Below are 12,210 nucleotides of genomic sequence, written 5' to 3' on the forward strand. Positions count from 1 at the left end.
GGTACCAGCTTGTCATTACGGTAAACTTTGGGTATGCACAAGTCGTTCGGCCTTTTTTAAATGGTTGGAATGTTTAGGTTAACTTGTGTGTAATTAATTTTTTAGACCTATTGAATACCTTACAAATTTAATGTTTCACGGTAAATTACAAAAGTAATAGGTCATTTCAAGGTTAAAACCTACAAAGTCAATGAAAGGAACATTCATTTTGTAAGTACTTTGGAATTAAATTCACTTCTTTCTATCATCGCGTTTTAAGGTTTTATTTACAACTAAAATATTCTAATGAAACCTACAATTCATATTTGTCAAAGTGCTAGTATAGTTGAGAGTTGACAGTTTGAGATCAAACACCGAAATTTAACCAGAAAAATGCCGAGGGTATGTTGGATATGGTGGGCATTAGTTAGTGTTGTAGTTGTTGGTTCAGCGTCGTCCCGGGATCCAGAGCTTAGCTCTCCTCGTGTTGTTTTCCAGGTATTTTAGTTTTGTTCATCTCAGCTATATCTAACAATTGATAGCTGTTTTAAATAATCTTTGGTGCAATGCAGACTAATTATGGAGACATCGAATTTGGGTTCTTCCCAAGTGTCGCTCCACAAACTGTTGAACACATTTACAAGCTTGTTCGGTTGGGTTGCTATAACACCAATCATTTTTTCAGGGTACTTGTTTACATTCGTTAATTTAATTTGATTGTATTAAATGATAGTTTAATATTGAGTCGACTTATTGATGAAGGTTGATAAAGGGTTTGTTGCACAAGTGGCTGATGTTGTGGGTGGAAGGTCTGCGCCTATGAATGAAGTGCAAAGGCTTGAAGCTGAAAAAACTGTGATTGGTGAATTTAGTGATGTCAAACATGTCAGGGGCATTCTTTCTATGGGAAGGTCAACTCTTTTTCATAACTACTTTATTACAATCCCAGTATCACCTATGTGTAAAAAGTCCATTTTGGTTTGTTGCTTGTCGTAATAGAGCTGTTGTTTTGCTGATTGTCTTTCAGAATACTCTTGTGAATATGCTTTGTAAGAGTGGAAAGTGAAAGTTAAATAGGCCAACCAATTTGCTTCTCGCTGTGAAGCAATACTTGTAATCCCGAGCTAATGTGTTGCAAATTAACTACGTTAGAGTTTGAAAGGACTTAGAATTGTTTCTTAAAAGTACAGCACATTTTTTATGCACTATAAAAGATGATAAGTATAGAGTTGAATGAAGAAAATACTTAAGAAATCATTGATTCTTTTAGGCTTTGTCCCATATTAAGTAGCTTAGCTTAACTGTACTCATAAAATTTATCTGACATCCATTTTTAGAACTATGAGCCTTTCTTTGATGGTACCAACACTAGCTGATGATTGTTTTCCAGATAAAAATTTTGGCATGTCTTTGAAGCTTAATAACTACTTTCTTTCAGTGAGTATGAGCCTTACTATCATGCTTATCTATTCTTGAAAGAAAATTGTTTACTTTATTTCCATTCTTGTATCACATTCTTGTGAATATGCAATGTAAGAGTGGAAAGTAAAAGTAAAATAGGCCAGCCAGTTTGCTGCTCATTGTGAAGCGATACTTGTAATTCTGAGCTAATGCATTGCAAATTAACTTTGTTAGAGTTTGAAAGGAGTTAGAATTGTTTCTTAAAAGGTGGAGGCTTGTAAGGTTTGGCTGAAATTAGTACAGGGCAGTTTTGATGCTCCGTAAAAGGAAATAAGTATAGAGTTGAATGAAGAAAACAGTTAAGAATTCATTGATTCTTTTTGGCTTGGCTTTAACTGTACACTTGAAATTGATCTAACATCCAATTCTAAAACTATGAGCCTTTCTTTGATGGTACCAACACTAGCTGATGATTGTTTTCCAGATAAAAATTTTGGCATGTCTTTGAAGCTTAATAACTACTTTCTTTCAGTGAGTATGAGCCTTACTATCATGCTTATCTATTCTTGAAAGAAAATTGTTTACTTTATTTCCATTCTTGTATCACATTCTTGTGAATAGACAATGTAAGAGTGGAAAGCAAAAGTAAAATAGGCCAGCCAATTTGCTGCTCATTGTGAAGCGATACTTGTAATTCTGAGCTAACGCATTGCAAATTAACTTCGTTAGAGTTTGAAAGGAGTTAGAATTGCTTCTTAAAAGGTGGAGGCTTGTAAGGTTTTGCTGAAATTAGTACGGAGCAGTTTTGATGCTCCGTAAAAGGAAATAAGTATAGAGTTGAATGAAGAAAACAGTTAAGAATTCATTGATTCTTTTTGGCTTGGCTTTAACTGTACACTTGAAATTGATCTAACATCCAATTCTAAAACTATGAGCCTTTCTTTGATGGTAACAACACTAGCTAATGATTGATTTCTAGATAAAATTATGGTATGTCTTTGAAGCTTAATAACTACTTTTTTCAGACCTAATGAGCCTTACTATCATGCTTATCTATTCTCGAAAGAAAATTATTCTGTGGTGACAAGCTACCACCTTTAACATGAGGATGAGAGTGTGCAAAAGATTCTTATTTTAGAATTTTGACCCTAAACATTAATTTTTGCCTTTTGGAGTTATTTTGGACAATCATCTTTGGTCTTTGCTTTCAATTTCATATTATGTGCAAATCCATGCAATTACATACTTAGGATAATTATTATGGGATTCCTGAAATTTCAACTGTTGTTTCGTTTGACTTGAGTGATTCTAAGACCTCTCTAATATGTCTGTTTGAGATGGTGTGAGAACAAATTTTGCTTTTGTGTAGATATGCTGATCCAAATAGTGCTTCATCTTCATTCTCAATACTTTTTGGAGATGCCCCTCATCTTGATCATCAGGTATGCTTGTCGCACTTACCAAAAATAGTTTCAAGAGATTGTTTCAGAATCTCATCTGACAGTATTTCTAATGAAACTGATGACAAATTTGCTCTTCAGTATGCAATATTTGGTAAAGTTACAAAAGGTGATGAGACTTTGAGAAAGCTTGAGCAACTCCCTACTCGTAAGGAGGGGATCTTCGTAATGGTATTCTTCCAATTTACTTTCAATGTATTAATGCTTAATAATGATCTAGATTCTGGAAATGGGGCATAAAAATTACACTTTCAGACTGAAGATATACCATAAGGATAAACAACAATTTGAATATCTAATCATTTTGGTTGCATGTATTGCTAAATGTGCCATTATGGAAATTGTTTATGTATATGACAAAGATTTCATTTACTTCTTGCAATTGCACAGCAAAGAGAAATACTGATATCTTTTAAGTGTAAAAAAAGATTGTGTACCTTTTACTTAGTAATACTTATCAAGCAAAGAGGCGGAGTGAAGGATTTGGTTTATTCTCTTTGACTTTAGTATTCCCTGAGAAGTAAACTTAATTGGCTCATATTACAAATCTGGCCTGTGTTTTTCTCCAACTGATTGTGTGTTAATGCACCTATGTGATCACTATATCAACTTAATTATGATTTTTTGCATCCCTTTGGGTGTCTTTTGCTCCCTTTCTTTTGTGGATTTGCAGTCCCCCTCACTTTAATATGATAATTCTTTTTTGTTAATAAACCTTGGTTTTTTTTTTTCTCCAATTATTGTAGATAATCAACTAAGTTATAATTGTCAACTATTCTATCGCTGCTTCTAACCACTGAGCTAACCACTCTTTCTGGTTTTCCTTCCAGCCAACTGAACGCATTACAATCCTGTCGTCGTACTATTATGGTGAGAATAAAAGCATCTTGTTATAATAATTTAGTGTGTGGTACCTTGTTCAGCTGCCTCTTCTTATTGTTATATATGATGAAAGTGGTGCATTAAATTCGATTGATGCATTATTTTTCAATGAAGATAATTATTAGGTGTAACATTTGGTTTTGCAGCCAGGTCTTCAACTTGTTTGGCATGATGTACTTTCTAAGTTTTTTTACCTGCAAATACAAAATTCTCCTTTTTATTTCTATTATTCAAACATGATCTCACTACTTTGTGATTTTTTTCAGGTGAAATGCTCTGACATATAATTGTTTTTCTGCTTTTTGCTTATATATTATTAGCATTTGTAAACTGTAGTATCATATACTCATATTATTTAGACGGAAATGTTATTGATATTAGTGTTGATTATTAATTCATTTTTAATATTGAAAGAATATTCTATGTTTTTCCTTTTCCCCCAAATAAAAAATTTGTCTGCACAACTAGGTTCTTGGTCCGTTTTTCTAATTCATGTAATTATTCATCTCACTCTTGTTTAAATCTCTTCTATTATATGGCTTGTCATAATCAGTTAATCTGGTTAACTTATGGATATTTTGCAACTCTTTTTGAAAATCTACGTAAGTTCTCTCAACCATTATAGTCTAGGAAACACAGTCATCCATGCTGTTTTTTTAATTTTTAATTTTCTACAATTAAAATAAGCAATGTAGCCAGGAAATTCATGTATTGCTTAGTATGATCTTTATCACCTCATACTGGCTGGGTAGGAGGAAGATCATAGTTGACAAACTAATTAAACCAAGATGATCCCATGTTCGATGCTAAACACTCGTCTTGATATAGTGCAACCTCAAAATGTTAATGTTGGCTTGAAAGCCATGTTGCTAAGGCATCTCTTAGCTTTTCCAATTTCCTGACAAGAAGAAGGAAACTTCAGTAATAACTATGGGAAATGTAATTTAATCATCATCATAATTGAATAATTAATGCTGTGATTTGTTTCTACTTTCAGATAGAGAGATGGAGAACTGTGAAAAGGAGAAGTCAGTTTTGAAACGAAGGCTTACTGCATCTGTTGTTGAAATTGAAAGACAGGTGATTTGGAGTTCCTCTTACATATACTTGAAATTGATTCTAGATGAAGCCGGAATAAATGTGAACTTGTCTTCTGTCATTTTGCAGAGAATGAAGTGCTTCCCATGATTTAGCAACTGGATTGAAGAAAGAAAACTCACAATGGGCATAACTCACTAAGCGTAATGTTGTTTGTATAGTCATGTATGACTTTTGAAGAGATCTATTATTCAGCACTAGCCTAAACGTAGTCCATATTCCATAACATTGATGAAATTTGAAGCTCCTAGTCTCTGAGATATTTCATTTTCTTTGTTTTATAAAGTGAGAATTTGGGGGATAAAATAGAAGTTCGTACGTATTTATGTTTCAATCTAATAAATATTGCATACTCATATCCATATAGATATTTAATCGAAATGGATCATGGCCATATGATGCAGCAAACCTAAAGCCTCTAAACAGGTGAGTTGAGCTGTATAATTGCTGAAATTGTTGATTGTCCGAGCCTTAAGAAATCAAATAAATACATTACTAAGCTCCATGAGGCCAGTGTGGATGCAGGATTTTATCTGTGGAGAAGTACCAAACTAGTGTCTTCTTTGTGAAATATACTTTTCTTATGGTTTTGGGGCCTGAATTTGAAAACCAAATAAAATGGATGAATATGAGATGGTGTGTGCAGAGAAGGAATTGATAGAATTAAAGTGGGTGTAATTGGTTAGAAATTGATTGATTATATTAATAAATGAAGGACCTACAACAATCATGTAAAGAAAGGTATCAATTTGAGACAGCGAGTGTGACTGCCTTTGATAAACCGTTTGATTTGTCTGCACAATCTGACTCTGAATTTCCAATTCGAATTCAGAGAAACATAACATGTGGTGCCTGCTGTAAAGGGTAACATTTAACAAACTTTGATTTTTTCCTCAGTTTTAGCTACCTCTTATGTATCATTATTCCTATTATTCATTGTCATGTTAACCCACCTCTTCTAATTTTGGAGTTAGAAAGGACTGCATGTGATGCTGAATTGGCTGTCCCATTAATATTCCTTGTATCAAATCAACACATGGATCATATGACGAAATGCCCACTTTACCAGTGTGTGGATGCAATTTAAGGTGAGTTTTGGAATGTTGTAGTCTTAAAAATAATTTCCAATATTTGTCTGAGTTGTGCAGAGAGGAAACAATCCCACATGGTAAGGCAGCTCTACTTAATTTTAACCACATGGTTGGTCAGTTCAGTAAATTGACTTTAGATGCATCACAATTAAGAAAAATGATAGAGTTACAAAAAATTACACACTAAATCTATGTACTGAATGACGTGACAAAATCCTGATCATTGATTAATATTAACTTATAATGAATCAACGATCAAGATTGTGTCACGTCATTTGGTGCACAAATTCGGTACGCATTCTTCGGTAACTGTGGCATTACTCCACAATTAATTTACTTTAACCCAACAATCAATCACATGAATCATCATCACCATCAACCAAATATCCCTTCATTAGAAATCTCTTATATATTATGTCCCTAACTTAAATCTTAAGGGAGGTATTAAATTATGATTATCGGTTCAATGTATACATTATCATAACCAAACTATAAAGAATTGTAAAAGTAGTATACTTAACTTATTGAATAATTAATAATGGCAAATCTCAGTAGACACCAAATAAGATGCATGGGCAAGTTGAATGGAAAAGACAATTAAATATAGCGGCGGGATGCGAAGAGTTTGAAGTAGAGAAAATTATGAATCGGTCAGCCCTTGGACCACAAATGAGGTTATGGGTTGTAACATTGACCATCATGTGAGGGGTTGAGTTTGTCCAAGGGTTTCATTTGGATTTTGTGTCAAATTCTTATACCTCCCACGACCAAACCACGCAATACTATTCTTCTTATTAATTGTTCTTTGTATGGCAACCTACTGTTAAATGACACATATATGCATATATCCGACCTTCACTTCCATATTTAGATTAATCGTTATCACTATATTCCAATAATAAATCCAACCTAACCTATTTTTTCATTTATTTTTTATATTTCTAGATTTGAATCAATATATTTAATTATTTATATATATTAATTCATTTGGAATATTTAAAATTTATATCATATATCTTAGTCTAAACATCTTTAAGCCTTTTTTTTTTCTTAATGCATGGTAAATAACAAAAGATATCATATATTTATTATCAAACAAATAAGTTCCTTATTTTCATACTTATAGGACCCTTGAATAAATAACTCAAGTTTTACTTGTAAACATCTCATTATTAAGATATTCTAGCTTGTTTTCCTATGTGTTTTTTTTTTTTTTGTAAAATTGTTATAAGGAACGTGAATTCTATTAGAAAATGAAAAAACAAAAGTGTCACCTATAGATATAGGGATGAGAACCAATTCAAGATTATGAGAGAAGAATGATTAGTTGTATAAGGTATGTGATGGAAATGGTTGCTTAAACACTACAAGGTGAGTGTAGTAACTGATATTGTTTCTACTCTGTTAATTAGGTACTAGGTTTATGGTGTGTGTACTCTTGTATATCTGTGTTGACATTATTATAGTGAATTTCTTTCTCATTCGTGGATGTAGGCAGGTTATATCGAACCATGTTAAATATCATATCTTTTTATGGTAATTTATATTTATGTATTTATCTCGATGTTTTCCACTGCAAGATATCCTAACACTCATGATAAAATTATATTTTTAATTTTTGTAATGATAATAAAACAATTTACATAACTTGCTCCTAGGTTTTTTTTAAGAGTTAATTTTCTTTTAATACATTTCTTTCCATCTTTGTTCTTGCATACGTTTCATATATACGTATAATTTGTAATAAATTTAATTAACATTACAATCATGAACATTGATGATTCTTTCAACTCTTTTATTTTTACTATGACATATGCTAAATGATTTTACACCAGATTGTCTAGTGGTAGTCGAAACATGCTTTTATGCTCAAGTTTAATGGGTGCTTATAAAATAACCGGTAAGTAATAATATCAAACATTATATTAAAGTTATTTTATATATAATTTATATTCATAATTACAACTATAATTCACTTCATTAGAATTTTTATTTACAATATGTAGTACCCGAATCTCCACTACCAAAATTAAAGGCTAACAAATAAAACCATGAGACGGCCATAGTCCTGTACCAAAATGTCCACTATCAAAATTAAAGGCTAACAAATCACAAACAAAACACCGAGAGACTATTACTCTTGGTCATCAACATAATATAATCACTCAATGGATGGAAACAAATCAATGAGACAAAAATTAATTTTTTATCTCTTAACAAGTATCACAATTGAGAGGGTAAACTAGAAATCCTAATCTGTAGATGTGTAGAGCAAATTACCAGGTTTCTCCATTCCAAAGTTGAGCAAAATCGGTAAATCGGTGTCCATTTGATTGTTTGATGATCAAGATCAAGATTAATCTACCTAATTCAGAGTAAGTGAATGACGTGAGAGAAGAAGAAAGTCTGTTGAAAAGTGAAAGAAAACCACTATTTATGATCTTCTCTTAAAAAGAGGACGTGTGAGAGAAAATCTATTCAAATTAATCTACCTAATTCAGAGAAGAATCAATTCACCGAACCTAAATGTTATTCTTGATTGAAGGAATAGAAGCATAGACGTAGCCGGGAATTTATTTTATAGGGTGCAAATTCAAACAATAGTCACTCTATTTTTCGATAATATTTTATTCAATATATTTATTAATACCTTTGACAAACTTTCATATTTTAAAAGCATTGTTGATGTAGGAGATTTGGATGAAGTATTATCATTATCATTTTGTTGTAGCAATGATCTTTTATACTATTATTTTCTTGCATACTTACCTAGGATTATTATTAGGTTGAAATTATCATTGTTATGTTACCTTTACCTATAAGTTTATTATTATCTTCTAATAGCCATGTATAGGGTTGTAGATTTCTCATTTGGAACCATCGATCAATAAACCATTTCTTATTTTTCAATCTGGAATTTATTTGTTGCTCGTAAATTCGATTGTGAGTGTTTATCAATACCTCTAGAATGATATCTAAGCTAATTTCTTATTTTTTCGCTTTATTAATAAATAATTGAGTCTGCCTCAATATCAAGACGGCTGAATTCTATCAACTTATGCTACCATGCTCCATCAATTGTATATTATGTAACCTTGTTGTCAATACTAGAAGAACCAACTATGGTTGTTATAAACTCTAAAAATTAAAATTAAAGTTTTACACTTTTTAACGAATAACTTTAATAGTGAAAGGGAGCAAGGTAAGAGTTAGATAAATGTTAATAACCTCAAGAAATACTAAGAAAAGCCTCATCTTGATAAAATGCAGTACGCTTGAAACTTCAATAATTGTTTCAGCTCTAAAGGTTGAACTCCCATCAAGCTTCAACAAGGAACCACGTTCCACAATTCTCAATTAAAAAAAAAAAAAATTTGATCATCAAGAAAACCAGTAACAAAAAGAACCTGACTGAATATACTCGTTAAATTTTCAGAGCTCAAACGATATAAAATGTTCAGGTTAGAGCAGTGGGGAAGTAGAAGATGACTTTAAATATCCATGCTCAAACAAATCACTACAGTACACATTGTAAGCATTTTTAACAAACCACTCGTGAAAAGAATTGTAAACTTTCCACACAAGTTTCATGAAAGATAAAAGATAAAACATCTTATTAGATAAAATGAGTGACACCTGTACTGTACAAAAGTTGAAAGATTTAATTCTTTTACCAAGTGAATTAAACCTAAAGCGGAATGAGTTGCTATGTTGATTTTAAGAGTTCTTTGACCATAAATATAAAGTAATAAAAATAAAACAAAGAAAAACAACATCAGATTTTTACATGGTTTGGCAACATGCCTACATCCATGAGACCTCATCTACATAAAGCCAATCCACTATGGTAAACATTTATAGTTCAGTTACAAAGCCAAAGTTAAGCATCAATTACAAGAACACTCCCTGTTTTGCCATGCTTCAAACTCCACCCTTTGTCGAACTTCAAATTACCACAGCAAGCTCCACGTTCACAAGACCACTTGGTCAGCCTTGAGCTCCTCTCAAGGATCAACACCGAAGACACACTTCAGCTCCAAAAGCTTGAAATCCCATCAAGCATCACCAATAGACCCACGTAACAGCCATAAACAAATAAACAAAGTGTAACCAAGGTATTTGTAAGCCTACCTAAGGCATATGAAACTTGATTCAAAACAAGAGAAACCTCAAGGAATTTTCAGAGTAATATCAGAGGAATAATCAGACTTGAAAAGAATTGTATTGGAGATGACACAAAAGAATCAGGTTTCTCTTGTTCCTCTGATATTACTCTGAATAAAGAGTTTTTTTAAGTGGTTCGGCGAGTTGCTTGTCAAACCTACATTCACTGTATTTATTGCTTCTCTTTTTACTAAATAAGAATTGTTAACCCCTTCTACATCGTTTTTGGGGGTATTTATACATGAATTTCATATATTAGTATCAATATTATCTCAACTTCCTCATTATATATTTTGTTTACATTAAATGTTTTATTAAGATCTTTAAAATTTTTATTTGAATCATTTTTGTCTATATTTTTTATGCAGATGCCTGGTGTTATAAGGAACGTGAATTCTATTAGAAAATGAAAAAACAAAAGTGTCACCTATAGATATAGGGATGAGAACCAATTCAAGATTATGAGAGAAGAATGATTAGTTGTATAAGGTATGTGATGGAAATGGTTGCTTAAACACCATAAGGTCAGTGTAATAACTGATATTGTTTCCACTCTGTTAATTAAGTACTAGGTTTATGGTATGTGTACTCTTGTATATCTGTGTTGACATTATTATAGTGAATTTCTTTCTCATTCGTGGATGTAGGCAAGTTATATCGAACTATGTTAAATATCGTGTCTCTTTATGGTAATTTATATTTATGTATTTATCTCGATGTTTTCCACTGCAAGATATCCTAACACTCATGATAAAATTATATTTTTAATTTTTGTAATGATAATAAAACAATTTACATAACTTGCTCCTAGGTTTTTTTTAAGAGTTAATTTTCCTTTGATACATTTCTTTCCATCTTTCTTCTTGCATACGTTTCATATATACATATAATTTGTAATAAATTTAATTAACATTACAATCATGAATATTGATGATTCTTTCAACTCTTTTATTTTTACTATGACATATGCTAAATGATTTTACACCAGATTGTCTAGTGGTAGTCGAAACATGCTTTTATGCTTAAGTTTAATGGGTGCTTATAAAATAACCGGTAAATAATAATATCAAACATTATATTAAAGTTATTTTATATATAATTTATATTCATAATTACAACTATAATTCACTTCATTAGAATTTTTATTTACAATATGTAGTACCCGAATCTCCACTACCAAAATTAAAGGCTAACAAATAAAACCATGAGACGGCCATAGTCCTGTACCAAAATGTCCACTATCAAAATTAAAGGCTAACAAATCACAAACAAAACACCGAGAGACTATTACTCTTGGTCATCAACATAATATAATCACTCAATGGATGGAAACAAATCAATGAGACAAAAATTAATTTTTTATCTCTTAACAAGTATCACAATTGAGAGGGTAAACTAGAAATCCTAATCTGTAGATGTGTAGAGCAAATTACCAGGTTTCTCCATTCCAAAGTTGAGCAAAATCGGTAAATCGGTGTCCATTTGATTGTTTGATGATCAAGATCAAGATTAATCTACCTAATTCAGAGTAAGTGAATGACGTGAGAGAAGAAGAAAGTCTGTTGAAAAGTGAAAGAAAACCACTATTTATGATCTTCTCTTAAAAAGAGGACGTGTGAGAGAAAATCTATTCAAATTAATCTACCTAATTCAGAGAAGAATCAATTCACCGAACCTAAATGTTATTCTTGATTGAAGGAATAGAAGCATAGACGTAGCCGGGAATTTATTTTATAGGGTGCAAATTCAAACAATAGTCACTCTATTTTTCGATAATATTTTATTCAATATATTTATTAATACCTTTGACAAACTTTCATATTTTAAAAGCATTGTTGATGTAGGAGATTTGGATGAAGTATTATCATTATCATTTTGTTGTAGCAATGATCTTTTATACTATTATTTTCTTGCATACTTACCTAGGATTATTATTAGGTTGAAATTATCATTGTTATGTTACCTTTACCTATAAGTTTATTATTATCTTCTAATAGCCATGTATAGGGTTGTAGATTTCTCATTTGGAACCATCGATCAATAAACCATTTCTTATTTTTCAATCTGGAATTTATTTGTTGCTCGTAAATTCGATAGTGAGTGTTTATCAATACCTCTAGAATGATATCTAAGCT

General features: G+C 31.5%; 1 protein-coding gene across 1 annotated transcript; it reads left to right on the forward strand.

Annotated features, from left to right (window-relative positions):
- The first annotated feature begins 240 nt into the window (after positions 1-240).
- LOC116131811 (peptidyl-prolyl cis-trans isomerase CYP23) lies at positions 241-5,150 on the forward strand. The gene is made up of 8 exons (XM_031417484.1): positions 241-477; positions 552-665; positions 742-890; positions 2,750-2,822; positions 2,922-3,011; positions 3,671-3,710; positions 4,720-4,802; positions 4,890-5,150. The coding sequence occupies exons 1-8, from the start codon at positions 373-375 to the stop codon at positions 4,908-4,910; spliced, it is 675 nt and encodes a 224-aa protein (XP_031273344.1). The 5' UTR covers positions 241-372; the 3' UTR covers positions 4,911-5,150.
- The last annotated feature ends 7,060 nt before the right edge of the window (positions 5,151-12,210 follow it).

The sequence above is a fragment of the Pistacia vera genome, unplaced genomic scaffold (genome assembly GCF_008641045.1).
Source record: "Pistacia vera cultivar Batoury unplaced genomic scaffold, PisVer_v2 Contig243, whole genome shotgun sequence".
In the NCBI taxonomy this organism is placed as follows: Eukaryota; Viridiplantae; Streptophyta; class Magnoliopsida; order Sapindales; family Anacardiaceae; genus Pistacia; species Pistacia vera.

Bases quoted from the DNA above. Each gene is read 5' to 3' on its own strand.
- LOC116131811 (XM_031417484.1), top strand. From the start codon at position 373: ATGCCGAGGGTATGTTGGATATGGTGGGCATTAGTTAGTGTTGTAGTT. The intron at 891-2,749 runs GTCAACTCTTTT...GCTTTTGTGTAG, and splicing joins GGCATTCTTTCTATGGGAAG to ATATGCTGATCCAAATAGTG. The intron at 4,803-4,889 runs GTGATTTGGAGT...GTCATTTTGCAG, and splicing joins TTGTTGAAATTGAAAGACAG to AGAATGAAGTGCTTCCCATG.